At 40.1% G+C, this 25359-nt stretch overlaps 1 protein-coding gene across 1 annotated transcript in view; it reads left to right on the top strand.

The window, feature by feature from the left end:
* Window positions 1–25359, top strand: part of LOC138610914 (NACHT, LRR and PYD domains-containing protein 12-like) — a gene marked incomplete at its 3' end in the record, with an annotated part of 150988 nt that overhangs the window by 69281 nt on the left and 56348 nt on the right. The window contains exon 17 of the mRNA XM_069683790.1: window positions 18856–19029. Within this exon, the coding sequence (XP_069539891.1) occupies window positions 18856–19029 (174 nt within the window). The remainder of the gene's footprint in view (window positions 1–18855; window positions 19030–25359) is intronic.

Raw genomic sequence — 25359 nt, 5'->3', positions numbered from 1 at the left:
TGGATTAGCCGGCTCTGGCGTTTCCAATTTGGCGACCCCCAGCGGCGGCGCAATTCGGGCTTCAAAATGCTTCTTCAGAAACCAATGGGTGACGTCACTGAGACGACGTCCATTATTTCTACAGTCTATGGTTGTGAGATGTGTGTGTCGTGAAGCATCGTGAAGCGCCGTAAAGTGTCATAACGTGTGCGCGCAGGTGCATGTTATTATCAGACGGTCAGACGGACGGGTTAGAAATGAGACGCCAGATTTTATAGAGCCATGGTTCTCAACTGGTGGGTCAGGACCCAAAAGTGGGTCCCATGCGTGCAGTAGTAGTGTAGTTAATTCACACTCCATTAATCCACTGAGTGGATAATCCCAGCTACATTTACATTTTTGAAACTTGATGAGCCCCACAGTAGTTGCATTTATTATGCACTTTTTTTTGTTTATTTCTGTCGGAAAAACGGCCGTTACATGAATAAATGGTGGAGAGAATATTTTCCTCACAATGTCACCTGCTGGTCATTTTGGGTGACTATTACACTGGTGTGTTTTGTGATGTTGACATTCTGTGATGTTTTGTTCTGTCTCAGGTCATTTTTCATGAAATAGATTTTAGTGGTTAAAACACGTCAGAAATTTGGGTCGTGATTAATCATTAAAGGTGGTGATGGGTCCTGAGGCTAGGCCAGTTGAGAACCACTGTTATAGAGCATCTTTGGTATTAAATCGTCTTCATCTTCAAATGTATTTTAAAATTGTAATCCTGCTAGTAATCCCCATTTTTAATAAATGTATCTGTAATGTAATTACCGCTTTTTTTTCTGTGACTGTAAGAGAATACAGTTGCCTTTTTTTGTATCCTAATTACGTAACGCCGTTACTTGTATTCTGTTGCTCCCCAAGCCTGGTGACATCACAGCTGCATGTGCATATGTAAACCAGCAGGTGGCAGACTACCACTCTGATACAAACAGCTTTGCTCACGTTGATTCTCGCTGTTGACGGTTCGCTCTTTGGATTTAGTTTTCAGAACGATGCTTTCATGGATTTATGATTTAAACTCTTACTTTGATAATGTCTTTGCGTTGAGGTCCGGGTATCATCGAATAATCCGTTCTGTGATCAGAGAACCCAAAACGAAACTGCTGAAAACGACTCGTTTTATCGTTTTCGACCAATGACTGTATGGATGGACAACGCGTCTCCATCTGCTCCCATTGTACGAAAGTGATGTTGAAATAGCCCCTGCAATAGGCGCTGCCATCTTGTGATGGTGACGTCATACGGAGCCAGGGACTGCGCAGTAGAGATCAGCGGGTGAAGCGGCCGTAGCCACTTCCGCTAACTAAAACACACATTTAACTTACTGAAAAAACAGCAAGGATCCCGCACACCAGCATATTTAACAGCAGAACAGCTTCTCTGTGTTGGTCTGAGGTTAACGTTCACAGGTATGGAAACTTCAATGACTGTAGTGATTGTTTTAGTTACGTCTCCTCTCGCGGATCGTCCTCTAGTCTGCTAATCGAGAACAGATCGGCTGCAGGAGCCGAATTTGTCAACAGAGCTGTCAATCATCATTTTTACAGCATCAAATAAATAATTAAAAATAAACTTGTCAGGAAAATGAACACTTGGACGTAAATCAGCAGGATGAGAATTAACTATAATGACAGAAACCATGTTTGAGAAAAAATTATCTGGTGTGTATTTTGATTTTATAGTTTGACTCATGTCCCATCTGTTAACATGGAGGAGGCGGGCTTTATGACCTATACTGCAGCCAGTCAGCAGGGGGCACTCGAGATGTTTTGGCTTCACTTTTTAGGGAGCTGTCATGTCGTCCATCTTTTTATACAGTCTATAGGTGTGTCCGAAACCACATACTATCATACTAACCGTGACGTTAAATTGAGTATGTCGTGCGTTCCCATCTCATAGTATGCAATTTTGTGTATGCGAGAAAAGCCCAGATGTATACTAGATCGGCCCGGATATTTGAGTATGAGACGGTAGCTCACTGGTTGTACTCAACCGCCCCAAAATGCATTGTCATGGTCAATGTCAAGGTCAATGTCACTTTTATTTATATAGCACATTTAAAACAGCCAGTGGCCAACCAAAGTGCTTTACATAAAAGCAGGAAGAAACAATAAAAACAATAAAAGCATAAAACATAAAAACATAAAAACAACAATATGGATAAACCTAATCAAATAAAAGACCCAATAAAAGAGGCTATCCTCTGCAATAATCCAAACGAGACGTGATAAGAGCATGGATAATTTTTTCGAGATCTTTCTGACAAAGATAAGGTTTAACTCTGGCTCGAAGCCTCAGCTGAAAAAAGCTAGATTTGACCACTGAGCTGACCTGTTTGTCCAGTTTAAAAGCACCATCAATAATCACACCAAGATTCCTGGCATGGGATCCTATGTGAGGTGCCAAAGAGCCAAGAGAGCTAGCAAGGACCTGAACCAGGTCATGCCGACCAAACAGGACAACCTCTGTTTTGTTTTCATTTAATTTTAAAAAGTTTAGATCCATCCATGTTCTAACATCACTCATGCAGTTAAGCACGGCCTGAAGAGAGTCTTTGGTAGGGACCTTTAATGGTAAATACACCTGCACATCATCAGCAAAGCAGTGAAAAGGAACAACATGCTTTCTAAAAATCGACCCCAGGGGTAGCATATAAAGGGAGAACAGTAGGGGGCCCAGAACTGACCCCTGGGGGACCCCGCATGTCAGAGGGGCCACTGTGGAGGAAAACTGGCCCATGTGCACAGAGAGTGTTCTTTCAGAGAGGTACGATTTGAACCAGCCTAAAGCAGTGCCTTTGATGCCTACACAGTGTTCAAGGTGTGAGAGAAGGATTGTATGATCCACTGTGTCAAACGCCGCTGTCAGGTCAAGAAGAATTAAAAAGGCACAGTGACCAGAATCAAGGTTCAACAAGAGATCATTAAAAACTTTTAAAAGAGCAGTTTCAGTGCTGTGAAGAGACTTTAAAAGCAGCGGAAAACTGCGAAGGAGTTGAAGAATTAAAAACACGGAGACAGTGAACGGGGGCGGAGTTCGTAGTTGAAGATGCAGGCAGTAAGAGGGAAAATAAAACAGGTAGACGGTCGGATAGGGGGGTGTGACAGATTTCGGTTATCTGTACATTCAATCCATATGACAGCACAAGATCCAAAATGTGGCCTTTTTCATGCGTCAGCTCCGAAACAGATTGCGTTGCAAAGTCCTGTATAAAGGCTTTGTTAAATTTCGGTGGCCGATAGACCACCGCACAGAGAACAGTCGCAGGGAAGTTTACCTCAAAGAGTTAGAGCTCGAAGCTGGAGCAGCTGACAGCTGGAGACTGCTGGCAGTGAAAGGTAGACTTGAATATGGATGCCAGTCCTCCACCTTTGCTGGTGACGCGAGGAGAGCTGAAGAAACTACATCCAGGGGGAAGGAGCTCCGAAAAAGGAGCAAATTCACCTTCACGGAGCCAGGTTTCCGTTAAGAACATTCCGGCTATTCAGCTTCTACTATGGCGGAGATGGACCAGAGATCAGACCGGACATACGCAAACGATTAAGTAACGTGATACGGAGAAGACGGCTCTGAGTATGATGCCACCAGCATCCTAATAGTCAGGTTAGTAGGCAGTATGCAGTACATACTGTTTGAGTATGTAGTAGGCAGTATGTTCGTATGCGGTTTCAGACACAGCATCTGTTTTAGACAAAAAACAGAAGAACAGAGCAGTTTTCTCGTTTTGTCACTCAGAAACAAAAATTGAAAAAATGGCAAAAACAATTTAAACAAAACGGTCAAATCTGTTTTATTGTCAATTAATCATTTAAATTTTTATCATAATGAATAAAGGAATAAATTGGGGACGTCATGTGACACGGAAGTAACACTTAAAATGTCAAAATAAAAGCCCCTAAACAGCACAGCTGGCTAGAAGATAGATAGATAGATAGATAGATAGATAGATAGATAGATAGATAGATAGATAGATAGATAGATAGATAGATAGATAGATAATAGTTTTGAAATTGCAATTTAACTTAAATCTACATTCTTATATCATTTGATTTTTTTTATATCTGAGTCCAGATTATTTCTTTTGCAAGTCTGCAAAACATTTTGTTTCATATTTTGTTTAACCCAATAAATAATAAATCTTAACCCCAAATTAACATTTATATGAAGATGAGGTCATAAAAAAAAAAATCTAATTTCTTTCAGACAAATTTGAGCCAAATTTCAAATCATCACAGATTTTGTTTTGGTTATTAACTTATTTTTTTTCAATTTTCTTTTCACAACTGAAGATTTTTTGTGATTTTTTTTAATTAAGTGAAATAATTTTATGTTGTTTAGTTAACATCGTCCAGCCAAATAGAGCATCTTCAAAGTCACCAGCAGAGGTCCCCATCCTCCACCCTGAAGGTTACAAACAGTGACATGGTTTAGGATAATCATGACAACAGCAAAATAATGATATGAATTATACAACATATTACAATTGAACTTAAAGGTACATTGCTCTATCATTTCATTTGGCCTGAGTGACTCATTTTACTAACAGGTATATATTCCAAATGTGTATAAAAATAGGCAACAAACAGTTACATGTAATTTTCAGCTGCCAAAGAATGATTGTGGTTTGTCTATGCCCAAAAATAACTAGATCTAAATTTATAGACATGATCATTTCCAGCAATCAAATATACTTTGTTACCACACAACCATATAGAAATGAGAAAATAACACTTAAAGTGTCATCTTCCTTGTTTCAGTGGACAAATGCACATTATAAATCTACAGAACATATTTCTCTTTACAATTTACCAGAGGATCTAAATATGCAGTGGGGTGTGAGAGATGTCACTGGCTTGCTTTGCAAATATTGTTTTCCTTTCTGCGTGTTGGAGGCCTCTTGGGGCAGCTCTTGTGCCACATGATCAAACAATTACCTACCCACCTACCTACCTGCCTACCAGCTAGCGCTGTTTAGGGGCTTTTATTTTGACAACTGTTACTTCCGTGTCACGTGACGGCCACATTTATATCTTTATTCACTGTGATAAAATCCAAAATAATAAATGGACAATAAACCTGATTGGACCGTTTAGTTTAAATTGTTTTTGCCGTTTTTTCAATTTTTGATTCTGAGTGACAAACCGAGAAAACTGCTCCGTACTTCTGATCACAGAACAGATTATCCGATGATACCCGGACCTACCCGGACCTTGTTGGTTACATGTTGTTTAAAGTTGTTTGCAGCTGTGTGTAGCTTTATTACCCAGTGGACATTTGTGGACTATAGATTCATCTTCTCTTTAACTCACTACTTGTGTAAAACATGGTGAAAAAATGAAGCTCAAAGTTGCACTTGGTAATTCTCCAGTGGATTCAGGTGTTATCAGGACATTAAACGGCTGCTGTCAGTTGTCCTCTGGAGGAAAGATGTGAGGGCCGTACTCTAACTCCTAGTCGACCGATAATATCTAAACATTTTATAACACTAGAAGTATTTGGTTGTAGTACTTTGAAATCAAGTACAACAGAGACAATACATGTGACAGTAGTATCTCAAGTCCCATCAAACAGCTTCATTACAGTTAAATGCTCAGACCTTATGTTCCCTTTTAAACGCTGTCACTGCCAGTTATTACAATCTTTTTATATTTGGATCATTAAATGTGAAAAACAGCAAACAGGTGAAACGTATGTTGTTAAACTACTGCTTGAATAATTGAGTGATTATTATTTAGTTTTCTGCATCATGAAGAGTTACTTTCATTGCATGCTGGGATATACGTAAATAAAGCAGGAACAGGAGGAAGATTCAGAAACTTGCTGCAGTCACAATGTGGTTATAAAACGTAAAGAAAAGACTTGATGTGTTTAACCCTCCGACTTCGTCTTAATTCCCATCCTAATTGGTTGTTAAGGACAAAAATGTCCACCTCCCATAAAACTACATAAAAAAATACAGATTAATATATTTTTCTACTTTTTTCTGCATAAATCTCTCAAACAACTTCAGTCCTTCTCAAAACTAAACATTCAATAATTTTGAGAAGTTTTTAACCCTTTAAATGCCTGTTTGATTACTCGATATCACTGTTATTATTTATGAAAAAAAGCAAAAAAATGAGCTATTTTCCATATAACAAATGTTGGGTGGCTGGGGCATTTTTTTTTTATCAGTCTTGGATATGTCAAGGATTAACCAAAATATTGACTTTGATGCATTATTAGTTTTTGTGTAGCATCAGATTTAAAATTTACTACCCTATTTAGACGTTATGGACAAAAATGTCCACTTACAAGAACTGCTATAAAAATAGTACAGATTAATATTTTTTTTCTGCTTTTTGGGTTAAATCTTTTGATCAACTTCAGTCCTGATCAAAACTATCAAATATTGAATAATTATCAGGATTTTAACCCTTTAATTGCCAGTTTGAAAACATGAAAATCATATTTCTTGTGAAATAACACACAAAAAATGAGCTATTTTCCATATAACAAATGTTGGGTGGCTGGGGCATTTTTTTTTTATCAGTCTTAAATATGTCAAGGATTAACCAAAATATTGACTTTGATGCATTATTAGTTTTTGTGTAGCATCAGATTTAAAATTTACTACCCTATTTAGACATTATGGACAAAAATGTCCACTTACAAGAACTGCTATAAAAATAGTACAGATTAATATTTTTTTTCTGCTTTTTGGGTTAAATCTTTTGATCAACTTCAGTCCTGATCAAAACTATCAAATATTGAATAATTATCAGGATTTTAACCCTTTAAATGCCAGTTTGAAAAATGAAAATCATATTTCTTGTGAAATAACACACAAAAAATGAGCTATTTTCCATATAACAAATGTTGGGTGGCTGGGGCATTTTTGTTTAATCGGTCTTGGATATGTCAAGGATTAACCAAAATATTGACGTTGATGCATTATTAGTTTTTGTGTAGCATCAGATTTAAAATTTACTACCCTATTTAAAAGTTAAGGACAAAAATGTCCCATTAACTCCCATTCAAACCACATTTTTTTATCTCAAAGCCATTGCTGATTATAATCATGCATTCTGTAATGTTAGGGTTTCATTTTTGAGAAAAATAGTAAAATCTGTCATTTTTACTGTTCACCTCTAAAATCAGCCATTTACTCATTATAGGCCTATGCACACAATTCTTGTTATTTCTTGGTGATAAAACATATGTAAAATACTGCAGTAATACTATTTCCGCTTTTTTTCCACGTTTCCACTGAAATAATTTTTAAATCAGCATCAGATCTTTCAATTCTTTTTTAAAGATTATTTTTTGGCCTTTGGCTTTATTTATAGGACAGTTGAAGATAGACAGGAAATGTTGGGAGTAGAGAGTGGGGGATGACATGCACCAAATGATCGGCAGACTGGGAGTTGAACCTGCGATCAGTGTGATGAGGACTGCAGCCTCTGTACATGGGGCGCCTGCTATACCAACTGAGCTAAACAGCGCCCCAGATCTTTCAATTCTTATTTATTTTACATATTTGAACATTCAAATTGAACATTCAAAACAGAACAATATGTTACAAAAAATAAAATGGATGTACAAATGATGAAAATAAACTGTGTGTGTGCGTGTGTGCAGAAAAAAGATGGATGTGCAAATTATGTAAACAAACTATATACATTTTAACTTTTAGAACAATTTATAGAACAAAAAGTGTGTGTGTGTGTGTGTGTGTGTGTGTGTGTGTGTGTGTGTGTGTGTGTGTGCACCGTCAGCAGCTCCAGCAGCTCCAGCAGCTCCAAAAAGAGGGGGCTGTGCTCAATTTGCACAGGAAAAAAAAAAAATCTACACCTGTTGCATCAGGTGTGACAACTTTGTGTGCAAAGAGCACACAGTCTCATGCTGCAAGTTCTGCTGGGAGGACTAATCTTGCCTCCACACACACACGCGCACACGCACGCACGCACGCACGCACGCACGCACGCACGCACGCACGCACGCACGCACACACACACACACACACACTTTTTGTTCTATAAATTGTTTTATATATATATTATTTTTTGTAACATATTGTTCTGTTTTGAATGTTCAATTTGAATGTTCAAATATGTAAAATAAATAAGAATTGAAAGATCTGGGGCGCTGTTTAGCTCAGTTGGTATAGCAGGCGCCCCATGTACAGAGGCTGCAGTCCTCGTCACACTGATCGCAGGTTCAACTCCCAGTCTGCCGATCATTTGGTGCATGTCATCCCCCACTCTCTACTCCCAACATTTCCTGTCTATCTTCAACTGTCCTATAAATAAAGCCAAAGGCCAAAAAATAATCTTTAAAAAAGAATTGAAAGATCTGATGCTGATTTAAAAATTATTTCAGTGGAAACGTGGAAAAAAAGCGGAAATAGTATTACTGCAGTATTTTACATATGTTTTATCACCAAGAAATAACAAGAATTGTGTGCATAGGCCTATAATGAGTAAATGGCTGATTTTAGAGGTGAACAGTAAAAATGACAGATTTTACTATTTTTCTCAAAAATGAAACCCTAACATTACAGAATGCATGATTATAATCAGCAATGGCTTTGAGATAAAAAAATGTGGTTTGAATGGGAGTTAATGGGACATTTTTGTCCTTAACTTTTAAATAGGGTAGTAAATTTTAAATCTGATGCTACACAAAAACTAATAATGCATCAACGTCAATATTTTGGTTAATCCTTGACATATCCAAGACCGATTAAACAAAAATGCCCCAGCCACCCAACATTTGTTATATGGAAAATAGCCCATTTTTTGTGTGTTATTTCACAAGAAATATGATTTTCATTTTTCAAACTGGCATTTAAAGGGTTAAAATCCTGATAATTATTCAATATTTGATAGTTTTGATCAGGACTGAAGTTGATCAAAAGATTTAACCCAAAAAGCAGAAAAAAAATATTAATCTGTACTGTTTTTATAGCAGTTCTTGTAAGTGGACATTTTTGTCCATAATGTCTAAATAGGGTAGTAAATTTTAAATCTGATGCTACACAAAAACTAATAATGCATCAAAGTCAATATTTTGGTTAATCCTTGACATATTTAAGACTGATAAAAAAAAAATGCCCCAGCCACCCAACATTTGTTATATGGAAAATAGCTCATTTTTTGTGTGTTATTTCACAAGAAATATGATTTTCATGTTTTCAAACTGGCAATTAAAGGGTTAAAATCCTGATAATTATTCAATATTTGATAGTTTTGATCAGGACTGAAGTTGATCAAAAGATTTAACCCAAAAAGCGGAAAAAAAATATTAATCTGTACTATTTTTATAGCAATTCTTGTAAGTGGACATTTTTGTCCATAACGTCTAAATAGGGTAGTAAATTCATATCACAGTGTTCTATTGGTCTATAGAAAAATGTATATTTGAATTCCAAAATTCCATACTTCCAAAATGTTGTTACAAAAAATTGTGCCATGTGCATTAACACAGAGGGCCTCAGAGGGTTAAATGTGTTTATTCAGGATGAGGAGCACAGCAGGCTCTGACACTCAGTGAGTATTGTTGTTCAACTAGAGAGAGACACAGATATATAAACACTGCAGCACACTGACATCATTGTGTCTGTGGTAGTACTACATTAGTGATGGTTCTACATCGATACACTGGCTTGTATAGCACTGTTAGATAAAATGAGGCTATGAGAGAACCCTGTCAGGGACCACGTTGTGTTCACGTGCTGTTTGTGTCAAACTCCAGAGCTGCTTTTATGTCCCAGTCCGTCCCTGAACAGTGGAAAGTGACTGAAGACATAAAGGGCCTGAAAACAAAGGCACCTGTCTGGACTTGAACCTGTGACACCTCTGTTACATGCTGTGTGTCTGAAGCCTTTTTTACACTGCGGTTCCTCCTCAGCGCCGTAACGAAGCTCCGTCCTCATGCCACCTTGTCATTCTACATTGGACCACACAACGCCGCCGCCCCAGAGTCTTTTTAAATAGCGTTCCAGCGTTGCGTCCGCCGTTTCGTTACATTCCGTCCTCTGACGCCGGCTCAGAGGCATCGGAGGACGGAACGTAACAGAGGCGTAATAATCATAAAATAATAATGAGCCTGCTGCTCTACTTCAGTTTAATTTAGGCCACTTCTGACCTCAGTTCAAACATGACCTACTCACGCTGAGCCGCCCACAGTGAGAGTAAAACGGTGAAGGACACAATCAGCTGTCTTTAATGGAGGCTTTTACTGTGAAGCAGCTGCAGGAAGTGTTTGTATTACTAACAGACTACAGGCAGATCCCTGAATGTTTAATAAGACTGTCAGATAGGAAAGCAGTTAATGAAAGGACAGTGTCACAGATCAGAGAGAACCCATACGCAGAATCACAGGGCAGAGGCAGCAGTAAGGCAGCAACAGTTATTTTACTTAGTTTGAGCAATGTACAGTCCTTTCCAGAGGTCAAAACCACAAATCTACAGAATCAGGCAGAGGTACAGAGGCGACAGGCAAAAGTTCAAAAACATGTAGCAAGCACAGGTCAAAATCCAAAAGGCAATACATACAGAACGGCGGGATGCGAAGCAGGAAGAAGCTCAAACTACGATCCGGCAAATGACAAAGGCAAGATGGCTTGTTTAAATACTGAGGGGTGAATGAGCTAACAGGCCACAGGTGTGTGGCAGGAGGAGCAGGCTGGCAAGTGATTGGCTGAAATGAGGGGAAGAGTCAGTGGCATGGAAAAAGCTGGCAGGTGCTGACTGGATAATGAGCAGAGGGGTGTGTGCAGGAGAAGCAGCAGGAGGGTGGGGTCTAAGAGGAGCAGGAGGCTCCAGCAGAGTCTGTGACAGACCAACACTTTCAGTGCTCTCTGTGAGCTATCACAGCTTCTACACAGTGTTGATCACATGGTGATATTTTTCTACCAAACTCAACAAATCATTTCAGTCATAAAGAAATGTCTTCACAGAGAGAAGAAGAGGAGTCATGTTTCTGTGGAGGAGCAGCCGTCCTGCTGTGCTGTGTGTCAGGACGTCCTGAAGGATCCAGTCTCTACCAGCTGTGGACACTGGTTCTGCAGACAGTGCCTCCCCTCATACTGGGACCAGTGTGGTTCATCAGGAGACTCCTCCTGTCCCCAGTGTGGAGAAAGATCCAGAACAACACCTGGACTGCAGACAGCCAGTCAGACCAGCACTTTACAAAGTAAGACCGTCCATCAGTCTGCTGATGTCATCACGTCTGAAACACGGCTTGTTGTTTTCATACAGAGACATTTGTTGTGTCATTCAGCACCAACATTAAGAGCTTTATAAATACCATCACATGTGAACTGATGTGTTCTGTTCCAGCAGACATATCTGCTCTGTGTCACGTGTCCCCTGTTCTCCTTTGAAGATAGATGAGGGGGGGGGGGGCACATCACTGAGGATCAATCTGTTCTCTCTGCTGTCAATCAAACACGTACCCTGACACACAGTCAGAGGCTGATTTGGACTTTATAACCTTTTGTAACACTCAACCTTTTTATTTTGTCGGGGTTAAAACGCTCAAGGGGTTCTTTTAGAAGAAAAGAACCTGTAACACTTATAAACAGAAAGTTCCAACTGAGAAACAGTTAATTTCCTCTTAAGATAAGTTTCACCCCTTTTTAGAGCCACTTTGTACTGACAGGCTATTTAAGGGATCAACCAGTGTGCGTCACACAAGTAACTTAAGTTCACTCAGCTCAGTCCGACAAATGAAAGTTTAAATACAACAAAACCAACCCTTTAAGTCATTCCATTGTGCATTCAAAACCAACTAAGAGTCCAAAGCTAACGAAATATGAATAAACGAAAGTTCACCTGATTTCTTTTTAGTGCTTTTACACCCAGAAAACAAACAATAAATCCGCCGTCCGTTTGCCTCAACAAAAAGGCGATCGATCACAACTGGTATACCAGTAAACAAATAGAAAAAGGCATCGGTCTCACCCAGGTTCAGGAGGGAGAATAATCCACATGATAGATCCTGTCTTTGTTGTTGTTTCCCCTCCTGCGTGTCCAGCCGCGGGAGATGCCCGCACGGAGAGTCGCAATAATCCTTTTAGCTTCTTTCAGTTTCGCCACAGCTCATTCAAAGTTCTTGTTATCCTCATATTTTACTTTCACACTTGAACAGTCTATGGATTATTAAAAGGGTAGCTGCAGTGCTTTCGCCTGGCGCTACATAATTCAATCAGTGCGCACACTGATCCTCCCCCAGCGTCTACGCCACATCCTGCTAATACAACTTCAGCATAGTCATAATTACCAGCCATAACTGCCACATGCACACATCCTTTTACTTTACTGTGGAATATTTAAGTTTACCAGCATTAAAGGCAAAACAGGCATTCAAAAACTTAGGCTATCTCTCTGATTTAAAACCTTCTCATGCACTCCCTTTTACAATTGATTTGACACTTACTTTTTTAATGTGGCACTGTCACACTTTAACACTTTATATTTTCTTATATTGATCTTCTTTTTGGCAATAAGATAATCACCAGACTGTCAAATGTTCTTGGTTTCGTTTCACACTTTTTTCTCTTTTTAGTAAAAGGTCAGCAGGAGGTTTTAGATCAACATAAGATCAGTCTGAGGACGAGATGTGAACGTGTGACTGAAGGAACTGATGAAACAGGAAGTGGAACCCTCCTCAACAGAATCTACACTGAGCTCTACATCACTGAGGGACAGAGTGAAGAGGTTAACACCCAACATGAGGTCAGGCAGCTTGAGACAGCTTCCAAGATGGAGACCCTCCGTGACACTCCAATCAAGTGCCACGAAATCTTTAAAGCCTTAGCTGACCAACAGACACCCATCAGAGTGGTCCTGACGAACGGCGTCGCTGGTGTTGGAAAAACCTTCTCAGTGCAGAAGTTCACTCTGGACTGGGCAGAGGGCTCGGAGAACCAAGATGTCAGTCTGCTGATTCTGCTTTCCTTCAGGAAGCTGAACCTGATCAAAGACGAGCAGTACAGTCTTCTCAAGCTGCTTCATGATTTCCATCCAACATTACAGAAGCTCACAGCAGAGACGCTCGCTGTCTGTAAACTGTTGTTCATCTTTGACGGCCTGGATGAAAGCAGGCTTTCATTAGATTTCACCAACACTCAGGTTGTGTCTGACGTCTCACAGAAGTCATCAGTCACTGTCCTGTTGATGAATCTCATCAAGGGGAATCTGCTTCCCTCGGCTCTCGTCTGGATAACTTCCCGACCTGCAGCAGCCAATCAGCTCCCTCCTACATACATTGACAGGCTAACAGAAGTCCGAGGCTTCACTGACGCCCAGAAGGAGGAGTACTTCAGGAGGAGGTTCAGTGATGAAGAGCTGTCCAGCAGAATCATCTCACACATGAAGACATCCAGGAGCCTCCACATCATGTGTCTAATCCCAGTCTTCTGCTGGATCACTGCTACAGTTCTGGAGCACATGATGACCACAGACCAGAGGGGAGAGCTGCCCAAGACCCTGACTGACATGTACTCACACTTCCTGCTGGTTCAGACAAAGAGGAAGAAGCAGAAGTATGATGCGGGACATCAGGTGAGTCCTCAGGAACTGATGGAGGCTGACAGGGAAGTTCTTCTGAAGCTGGGGAGGCTGGCGTTTGAACATCTGGAGACAGGAAACATCATGTTCTACCAAGAAGACCTGGAGCAGTGTGGTCTGGATGTCACAGAGGCCTCGGTGTACTCAGGAGTTTGTACTGAGATCTTTAAAAGAGAGTGTGTGATCTTCAAGAAAACAGTCTACTGCTTTGTTCATCTGAGCGTTCAAGAGTTCCTGGCTGCAGTCTACATGTTCCACTGTTACACAAACAAGAACACACAAGTACTGGAGGCTTTCCTAGAAGAGAATGATAGGACGAACCCCTCCCTGGATGACTTTTTGAGGAGAGTCATGGAGAGATCCCTTCAAAGTAAGAATGGTCACCTGGACCTGTTTGTTCGCTTCCTGCATGGCCTCTCTCTGAAGTCCAACCAGAGAGAGGCCATGAAGGAAGCAAACAAAAGTGGTCACCTGGACCTGTTTGTTCGCTTCCGTCGTGGCCTCTCTCTGAAGTCCAACCAGAAGTCCAACCAGGGACTCTCAGGAGGCCTGCTGGGCCGGACAGACAACAGTCCAGAAATCATCCAGAGAGTCATCAACAACCTGAAGGAGATGAAAAGTAAAGATATCTCTCCTGACAGAAGCATCAACATCTTCCACTGTCTGATGGAGATGAACGACCACTCAGTACACCAGGAGATCCAAGAGTTCCTGAAGTCAGAGAACAGATCAGAGAAAAAACTCTCTGAGATCCACTGCTCTGCTCTGGCCTACATGCTGCAGATGTCAGAGGAGGTTCTGGATGAGTTGGACCTGCAGAAGTACAAAACATCATATCAGGGACGACTGAGACTGATTCCAGCTGTGAGGAACTGCAGAAAGGCTCGGTGAGTCCAGATGTGATTAAAATTACAAATCAGGTTAATAAGTAGTTCAGTTCTTCAAACATCATCACTATAGAATTATCATTACTCTTAAATACTGTTCCACTCTTTTATTGCACAAATGATCTGTCAGTTTATTCTGTCACAGATTCTCTTGAGCTGTTTCAAATGTTTGAAATGCAAAACTGTTGTTTCAGTCAGTTTTGTTTCCTGCTGTCAAGTTCATGAAGGAAAAGCTTTTCTAGTTATTTCTAATATGTGTCACCTTTGACCTTTTTTCTGCTGATGTTTTATCACAGCAGCATTTAACGACATATATATATAACAGTATTTTCCAGCTATCAGTAAAATGATTACTACATGAGTAGATTCTGCAAGGTGTGCTATCTAATCAATAACTATGACCACTATTCTTCAAAGTTTAAAAAAAGATCTGTTTCATTTTCTAAAGCAGATTTCTGAAGACAGAGAGAATTGCTTTCATGTGATTATTTCTGCCATGTTTCTGGTCAGGACAGAGGATGGTCGGGGACGCAACACACTCTGCTTTATATTTTCTATTTCTACAAAGCACTTTATTTTACTTTGTGATGCTCTGTATATATCCAGTGTTTCTGTTGTCAAAGCACTTTGTAAACGTGTTTCTACAAAGTGCTATAGATAAAGGATAAGTGTTATTAGTATGATTCAGATGTAGTATCTAATGTTTGCTGCAGCCGCTGTGGCCACAGGTGAAACTATGGGATCATGTTGAGAGCTGTAACACAGTGATTTGGTAGCACAAGCAGAGAATCGTCATCAAACCTGCCAACTGGTTCAGTGATGTCAGTTACACAACAATATCTATGTACAGTTTGCTAACATTAGCTAACATTAGCTTCTGTAAACTGCTGCTCATACGACACAGACTGTCACAGTAACACCCCTGAGTGTGTTGAACTGAGCAGTGGTGCATTTAGTTGCTCATGAGTTCCACAGTTTACAGAGGGAGGTTGTGTTACATGGCTGTGTTTGAAGTGTTTCCTGATATTCTGTTGCTCACAGAAAGAAGCTGACTGGTGTTTCTCTCTCTTGTTGCTGTAGAGAAGAGTAGGAGCAGGAAATGCACAGCTTCCACCAATATTTAAGGTCTGATGAATATCTCAGAACATTCTGGTCAAATCCAGACTTTTAAAGAGATCGTATACACACCAGTGTTATTTCTCTTAATACTGATACACTGAGAACATCTTTCTGGTGACATCATGGTAACGATAATTAAACCTTACCGGTTTGTTAACTGTGTTTGTTTGCTGAATAAGTTCTTCAGATGCTCACAACAGAATGTAGACGACAGAACTTCATGCGCTCAGCTGTCAGACACATCAAAATGTTTGATTATTATATTATTTAAATATGTCCACGTCTAATACTGTCAATAGTTTCCTTTGGTTTTGGTCCCACTTGACAGCAGTCACTGAATTTTCCCACTTATGCACGTGAACCTGAAAGCAGCAGGTAGCCAGCAAAGACAGATCGTCTTTTAAACTAAGTTGTAAAAATGTCTTTTAATCAAGACGACCTCATGCTAACTTTTTGGAGACAGACGTTTTCTCCTCCTTTATCTGCATATTAAAGCAAATCAAAGATTCAAAGTGTGCAGGTACGAGAGGGAGTGAGGAGAATTATTGTTTCATGTCAAACACAGAAAGATAAGATGAGCTGAACCCTGAGCTGAACAGCAAACTTAGATTTTTATTTAACCTGATGTGTCAAACTGTGATCAGACTCATGAAGTAAACACAAAGTGTCTCTTTCATTATAACATATCATGTAATTAATGTGTCATAACAGACTTGTTCGCTGTGGACTGTCAGAGACTCACTGTGAAGTTGTGGCCTCAGCTCTGAAGTCCAACCCCTCCCATCTGACAGAGCTGGACCTGAGCTACAACGATCTGCAGGATTCAGGAGTGAAGCTGTCTGCTGGAGTGGAGAGTCCAAACTGTAGACTGGAGACTCTTCAGTAAGTTTACTGACTGTAGCATGTAGTGTTTCTTATGAGGTTTTAAAGTTTTGGGTCATTAATCTTCAGGATGGACCTGATCACAGATCTGAAGGAGTGATTTAAAAATGTTCTGTCTTTCCAAACAACAAGTCAAGAAAAGAAAAAGGAGAAATTAATTGTTTGAAAGTTTCCACACGACTCACATTGGTGTCGATCAGACCGTGAAGATGATGTCAGCAGTGACGAGGCTGTAGTGTGTGTGAGGGATGTGAACGATGTCGTAGATCTGATGATAGCAGATGAAAACAGGCTGCAGAGAGTTTGAGCTTCTGTGTCACAGACAGAGAGACAGGGGCGATACAGGAAAGAGAGACATGAATGCAGAGCTCAGTAAAGGTGAAGGAAGGAACTGTGATGATCTTCATGGTATCAGAAGCTGACAGCCCACACAGCTGCTGTGCTGTGGTGTGCATCAAAGCAGAGCTAAGAGTAATAAACAGCAGCCTAACAGCAGCCACAACAACACAACAGAGCAGGATTCAAGGTCTGTTTGAAGGTTTAAAAAAAGACTGATGTAATTAGTACAAGAATATCAGTCATAGTGTTTGTGATTTACAACATGAACAGACTGTACATTTATGCAGATTTTATTGACCAAAGTTCAGTCAAACTTTAGAAGCTGGATAAAGATTAAATGACACATCAAAGTCATTTGAACAGGTCAAAAGGTGCAGCATCCTTCAAAAGAACAAGTGTTACACCTGCTTAAAGCCACATGAAGAGATGATTCTGAGTGACAGCATTAAGTTTGAGTTATCTAAGCTTCTATATTATTTCCTGTTCTTCTTTCTAACAGATCAAGGTGTTGCTTTGTTTTCATGTCAGCATTGAGGACTTATCTGAAGAAACAGACCTTTAGATTTCAGCTAAAACAAATCAATAGTCTGCACCAGAAACATGTTTGTCTTAATGCAGAGGTTCATATTGATTCAAGTCAGTCTCATTACAACACTCACATTCCCACATGCACATCTATTTATAGAGTTATTTAATGCCTGTCATCTTTCCTTCTGTCCATACTGTCTGTGAAGAAATCCTCTCATAACCTGACTCCAGTGTTACGAGATGGAGGACAAACATTCAGTCTGTCACTTTACAAAATGACTTTTACAGTTGAGCTTAAACTAATAGAGGCTTCAGCAGACTGAGCGACACATATCAAGTGTTTAGTGTTTGGCTGTCTGCTTGTTGAGCTGCAGTGGAGGAATAGTGACTCAAAGAGTGAATTTGGTTCTTAGTTTGAAACGTTGGTGGACACAGACTTGATTTGGCTGACTCAGACTGCTGAAGCTTCATATTAGTTTCGCATGAACTTATGGAGTTTATCCTGCTGTGTAGTTTTGTTAGGAAGGGACCACTTCACACTCACTGGGGACAGTAGGAATCATTACTGCCACTAATGAGTCTTTCATGTGCAGACAGCATGTGGCTGTTATTTTAAGACTTCAACAAATGTGGACATCTCCTTTTATTACATAGACCTACTAAGCCCCAAATACAGTAAGAAGAAGGCCATTGAATAAATGAATTAGTGAACAGTGTTTAGTCCAACATGTCTGATGTGTTAATGGTTCTCTAATGACACACGTGACTGACATCAGCAGCATGTTATGAACCTGTGCGGACATGAAAAGGTGTATGACTGACTGCAGAAGGCTGACGTCTTGATGATCCACATAACACAATGGAAAAGTCACTCCACTCATTTTAAGGGAAATCTGTCATTTTATCTTCATCATTTATTCAGATTGAGGGGCTGCAGGTTGTCAGAGAGGAGCTGTGCTTCTCTGGCCTCAGCTCTGAAGTCCAACCCCCCAGTCGTCACTTTCTGCAAATAAAAGACCTCAATGAGAATATTTGATTTGACAGTCGGAGAAATGTTGTTTACAATCAAACAAAAGTTCATTTTACTCAAACACAAACCGTTAAATAGTAGAACCAGAGAAAAACATGTTTTAGAAGTGGTCTCAGTTTGATCTTTTGAACCTGATCACAGATTTGAACATCATAACAGACCAAGAAGCACTAAACTTTAACTTGTATCAGACTGTGAGTGTGTTATATTTGAACTTGTCACACTTGCAGAGTTTAAGAGGTGAAGTCACTGCGTCTTTATTGAAGTAGCAGCATGTTGTCATTAATATTAATGAGAGCTCTTTTTCACTTTGTGTATTTCACACATTTGAACCTGCATCCTGTTGTGTTCAGGTGTTTGGAGTTTCTATTTTCTAACCTTTGACCTTCTTCACCTTCTTCAGCTCTGAACACATTATTAAACATTAAAGGATTTCATGCAGGAACATTGTCTTCTAAAGTCTCATCATTTATTCTTTATTCAGATTGAGGAGCTGCAGTCTGTCAGAGAGGAGCTGTGCTTCTCTGGCCTCAGCTCTGAAGTCCAACCCCTCCCATCTGAGAGAGCTGCAGCTGAGTAACAACAAGCTGCAGGATTCAGGAGTGAAGCTGCTGTGTGGTTTTCTGGAGAGTCCACACTGTAGACTGGAGACTCTGAGGTCAGAAACCATGTTTTACTTCTGTGCTGAGATTAATATGATGTGAAAGTTGTGTTGACACTAAACTGCAGACATGAGGCTGATATTATACTGATCCACACTGAGTATCTTAATGCTAAAGTCTGTTTTCTTCTTCACTGCTTTAGTCCATTGACTGTAGCAGAGCAATGTTGAGTTCCACATTTAAAACCTTCATAGAAGAAGAAAAATCCTACACTGTATAATTCACTGTGAACCTCTGACACACCTGATTTCATCTTTTATTCAATCAATCAATCAATCAATCAATCAATCAAATTTTATTTGTATAGCGCCAAATCATAACCAGGGTTATCTCGAGACACTTTACAGAAAGAGCAGGTCTAGACCGACTCTTTGTTAAGTTATTTAAAGAGAGGCCCAACATGAATCCACCATGAGTAGCACTTAGCAATTCGGCACATTGGCAGAAAAACTTCCTTTTAACAGGCAGAAACCTCGAGCAGAACCAGACTCATGTTGAACAGCCATCTGCCTCGACTGGATGGGCCGAACATGGGATAGAAGGAGATGCAGGATAGAAGCAGGCAAAGAGAGCAACAACAACATATGTTCTTGTTACCACAACAACATATGTCCTTGTTACATGGACAACAACAGACACATACTTATGGTTACAATGCCAATAATAGTGGTAGACTAGGGTGAAGATTGGCTAAATAAATAAATAAATAAATAAATAAATAAATAAATAAATGAATTAGCGAGAGAAGCAGAGTAATGATAAAGGCTGAGGTAATCGTAATTGTAACAGTTGAAGTCAACAGGTCTACTATTAGCATTAGCAGCAACAATAATGATACTATGGGGAAGGCTGATGTTAGTAGTTGTTGCAGTCGAGCAGGTCCACAGCAGCAGGTGGTCTGCAGCAACGATCCTCAGGAACCTTCAGGACAAGGGAGCACAAGAACTCCCGGGAAGATATGTGGTTAGTAATGTTAATGGGACCAGAAGATACAGAGTTAATGAGCTGCATTAATATGACAGACAGGGAGAGAGAGAGAGAGAAGCTTGGTGTGTCAGATCCCCCCGGCAGTCTAAACCTATAGCAGCATAACTATGGGCTAGTCCAAGCCTGAGCCAGCCCTAACTATAAGCTTTATCAAAGAGGAAAGTTTTAAGTCTACTCTTAAAAGAAGAGAGGGTGTCTGCCTCCCGGACCTTGACTGGTAGATTGTTCCAGAGGAGGGGGGCCTGGTAATTGAAGGCTCTACCTCCAACACTACTCTTAGAGACTTTAGGTACCACAAGCAGGCCTGCATCCTGGGAGCGCAATGTTCTAGAGGGGTAATATGGCACTATGAGCTCTTTAAGATATGATGGTGCCTGACCATTAAGAGCTTTGTAAGTAAGAAGAAGGATTTTAAATTCTATTCTAGATTTTACAGGAAGCCAGTGCGGAGAGGCTAATACAGGAGAGATGTGATCTCTCTTCCTAGTTCTTGTCAGCACACGTGCTGCAGCATTTTGTACCAGCTGAGTACTAGCTCACTAAGGTGTTTTGGGCGGAGCACAATAACTTCAGTTTTGTCTGAATTAAGTAGCAGAAAGTTTCTAGTCATCCAGATCTTTATGTCCTTAAGGCATGCTTCTAGTTTAGATAGCTGATTGGTTTCGTCTGGCTTCATAGATAAGTATAATTGAGTATCATCTGCATAACAATGAAAATTAATGGAGTGTTTCCTCATGATATTACCCAGAGGAAGCATCTATAAGGTAAAAAGAATCGGTCCGAGCACAGAACATCATCCACATCATGTTTTTCTTTTTTTATGGACACAGCAGTGGCAGCGCACACAACTCCACTTACAAAGTATCGTTTCGGGTGCACGGCAAAAAATGAACTCCAGAAAAAACAGAAAGCTCCGGCACTCACAGGATCAAGTAGAACTGACTTTAATGTGGGTCACAGATGAACGCGTTTCGGCTCTTCAGCATACTGAGGAGAACAAAGGAATTGATATATATGCCCAGGTGAGATTAAATGAGTGAGAGGTCCGCCCCGCGGGAAGGAAGGAGGGAACGCGGGAAGTGTGTCCATACCAAGACAACATTCCACTTACTACAAATAACATGGACAGATCCCTTTCTAAGCCAAATACATGGCAGAAAATATAAACAAAAATGTCTTAGCCACTACAGACAGTCAGTTAGAAGATAGGGGGTTTCAACAGCCCATTTACATAGAATAATTTAGACACATTATACATATAACACAGTGCGTATAATAATCGATATTAACAAGGACAAGTAGCAAAAAGTAATTGATATACATGATTAGATTAAGAGCTGCATGTCCCTGCCGAAAAGTGCAAAGTCCTGCACAAGGTACAGAACCATCCCACATGTACAGACATAGAATACATAGAATAAATATGGTGTGATGTCTAAAGAGGACGGGAGCTTTTCTCCTGTAGCTTTGGAGGTGTGGGTGTGGAAATGAAGACAGCGAAGCGTTGCTTTCCAACATAAAGATCCTGTATTAAATCTTTTCATACAGGTAAACTTAAAGCTGGCATACAAAATCAAAAACGGGGATTTAACTCAAAGTCATATTCTGGTTAAACTGGTTAAACAACTTGTTAAACTGAAAAAACTCATGTCCCCTCTTCTTCATCTCATTCTTCCACTCTCCCTTTTCCAGGGTGATCAGTTCATCAGCTTCAGCTGGGCAGCAACCATTGTTCTCACAGCCCTGCTCTCCCTGGGCTTTGTAGTCTTTTAACAGACGCCATGATGGGTTGTAGTCCTTGTTGCAGCCACCGGGAGGGAATGTATCTCCCCTCTATGACGCTGCCTCTCATGACATCACAATGGTTACATAGGCAAACATACTCTACAGCAAAATATAGAAATTCTTCAATAAGTGACTAATCCTATTTTAAATTCATATATAGAAATATATATTTATACACACATACATAACTAAATATATATATATATATATATATATATGTATACCCATACCCCTGCATACACACGTGTACAATGCACACATACAAAAACGCTGCACAATCTTAATAGGCATATATAATATGAAATATAAAAGGTGCATGCCCTGACTCATAAATACTACTTACAGGAAGCAACCGAGTAGCAGTTCTTCATTCAGGCCTTTAGGGCTCTCAGCTTGTAAAGAATGAATCCAAAAAGCTTCCCTCTGCAATAAAAACCTGTCCAGAGCTCCACCTCTTTTCAAAGAATGAACCTTTTCGATGCCCTGAAATTTGAGAGAACAGACATCATGGCTGCATTGAAATGTCTGGCCACCGGAGATTTTTCATCTTTGTTTCTTATGTTGCTTTTATGTTGAGAAATCCTTGTTTTTAGCTCACGTTTAGTTTTACCTACATAGGCGAGCCCACAGGGGCATTTCAAGAGGTAAACCACATATTTAGTTTTACATGAGATTCTGTTCTTGATATTACATTTCTTACCGGTATGAGGATGGAGAAAGACGTCACCTCTAATCATGGCACTACATTGGGCCCTTCAGCCTTGACTAAAGTGTCTCTAAGATTCTTGACATGTTTGTTAGCAAAAATAGGCAGATCTTTATAAGAATGGCCTACTACTGGGTCACTGGATAAAATGTGCTAGTGTTTAATGACCAAATTCTTAATGTCCTGTGATAGCGGAGAAAAGATGGTGGCCATAACCAATTTTGAATCCCTCTTTAAGGGAGGTTTAGTGGTTAATCAACTTTTTCGGTCTATATTTGTTACTTTCTCTAAACTGTTGCCAACCACATGGTTATTGTAGCCTCTATCTCTGAAACGATTACACATGTCAGTAGCTTGTTCTTGAAAGACATGATCAGTGCTACAGATTCTCTTTGCTCTCAACAGCTGGCTGTATGGAAGACCCTTTTTGGGACCTGGGGGATGGTAGCTGCTGAAGTGTAAAAGAGTGTTCCTATCAGTTTGTTTTCTATAAACACTGGTGCTGAGGTGCTGAGTTTTTGTAACAAATACATCGAGAAATGACACCGATTCACTGCTATGTTCTAAGGAAAACTTTATAGTAGGCATTCTAGAACTTAAGTGTATATTGAAAGCTTCTAGTTGGTCAATAGTCCCAGAGAATATGCAAAAGATGTCATCCATGTAGCAGAACCAACATTTCAGCTGAGAGAAAAAGGGGTTATTATTATAAACACGATCCTCCTCAAACTTTCCCATGAAAAGATTGGCATAATTCGGGGAACATGAACTACCCATGCTGACCCCTTGGCACTGTAGGTAAAAAGAGTCCTCAAATTTAAAATAGTTTTTGTTAAGAACCAGCTGGGTGAGTTCCACCAAAAAGCCAGTAGGGGGGGTTTTATTTTCTCTTAAGTCAAGAAAGTGGGAGAGAGCTTCGAAACCTTCCATATGTGGGACATTAGTGTACAGGCTAGTAATATCCATAGTGCACAGTAAATCTGTATCCTGAAGACCATGAATGGAAGAGATTTTGTTAAGGAAGACGGTGGTGTCTTTCAATTAAGAAGGAAGCATAAATACCAACTGTTTGATATGTAAATCAATATATTGTGAAATAGGTTCCATGAGGGACTGGTTGCCAGCCACTATGGGACGTCCAGGGACTGGTTCAATGCATGATTTATGAATTTTGGGCAGAGTATAAAAAATAGGGCGTATTGGGTGTTGTTGTAACATGATATCAAATTTGTTTTTAGAGATGAATAAATCTTCTAGAGCTTTATTCAGAAAACAATTTATCTCCAGAGGAAATGTAATGGTGGGGTCATAACTCAGGGGAGTGTAAACATCACAGTTTTTGAGTTGGCGCAAGATTTCTGTCCTATATGCTTCTTTGCTTTAAACCACCACTGCACCTCCTTTATCAGCACTCCTTATAACAATAGAATTATCATTAGACAGACTGACAAGTGCATGACGCTCTTTAGAGGATAAATTCCAAAAGAGCTGAAATGCCCTGTTCTACTAATCTACAAAAAGTGGCAACAGAAGAATTGTTCACTGGGGGTATGAAAGTACTTTTACGTTTTAAATTTGATACAATCTTCGGCTTCTCAGGAGGGGCATTTTGCATGTTCTGCTAACAACTCGAGCTGGGTCAGACCAGTGCTACACAGAACGCAGCTGTCTAGCTGACTGACACAGACTCAAGGTTCACAGTGTGTGTTATACATTACAGAAAGAACTCCCTCTCACAGAGACAAAGTAAGGTGTTATTGTTCTGACTTTAGCTGAAGCGCCTGACTATCTAGAGTTTCCCCCTTGCCCTGCAGCTCTCAGCCCAGACAAGGCCACCAACTATCTCTCTAAGACAGAAGGAGCAACAGTAAATCATGCACAAGACCCTGGAGAGGAGCAGACAATACATATCCTTAAAATTAACCTTAGCTGATTATACCATGATTATTAAATCCACAATATTAAAGAAATTTAAACACATGATCAAACAGGTTAACATAAAAATTTCCTTCACAACTCCCCACTTTTTATCATTAACTGATAATTACATTTGAGTATATGAGTATATAAGCCTTCAGCAACATCAGAATGTAAACCCTGTTTTACGGTTTAATTACACTCGTCACACAGAAGAGGAGTAAAAGAATCATGGTAAAAATCATTGTAATATCTGCTGTCCTGTGAGAATTGTCAATACTTACCCATGTGTGATATCATGTCTGTGTCATAGTCGGGGAAAGGGAAAAGGTCAGGTGAGCGGGGGTCATTAGGGAGGTCAGAGTCAGATGGATCAGTGCTTTGAACGTCAGCTGTTTAGTCAAACTCACGCGTTAGTCTGGTGTGTTTTATTGGTCAGGTCATGTGTGTGCGTCACGCTAGTAGTCAGGTTATCAACTCTGGTTGTCTGCTGTTGCATTTCGAACCATAACAAAGGAAAATGACGATCAATGTTACTAAAGTTAAACAACATCTCCAGGCTGCCAGAATGGTCACCACGGTCGTTGACGATCCATTCTGGGGCAGCACCAAAGGCCACTGATGAGATGGAGCTTGGCACGCTACTGTTGGAGGAGGGCGCTTATTTCACCCCTGCCTCTTTAGGTTCCAACACAGCTGTAGGGTAGGGGGGCGCTAGGCTCACTTCCCAGTTGTCTTCCTCAGCGTCTCAAATTTTGGCTTTTCAGCCTTTTTATTTCTTTCAGGTTCTCCTCAAAGGGAGAAAGAGGCAATGATATTCAAAAGGTTCCCCCCGATGGGAGACAAAACTTGTATATTCCAAAGGTTGTAAATCATTTCCTCAGAGGCTCCCCTGTTGGAGAAGGAGCCAGTTTGCAGTGGCTGGTGTGGA

The sequence above is a fragment of the Semicossyphus pulcher genome, unplaced genomic scaffold (assembly GCF_022749685.1).
Source record: "Semicossyphus pulcher isolate SPU_LCO1_2020_fin unplaced genomic scaffold, fSemPul1.0.p SCAF_6, whole genome shotgun sequence".
NCBI classification, from domain to species: Eukaryota; Metazoa; Chordata; class Actinopteri; order Labriformes; family Labridae; genus Semicossyphus; species Semicossyphus pulcher.
This window is presented reverse-complemented; position numbering and strand designations above follow the sequence as displayed.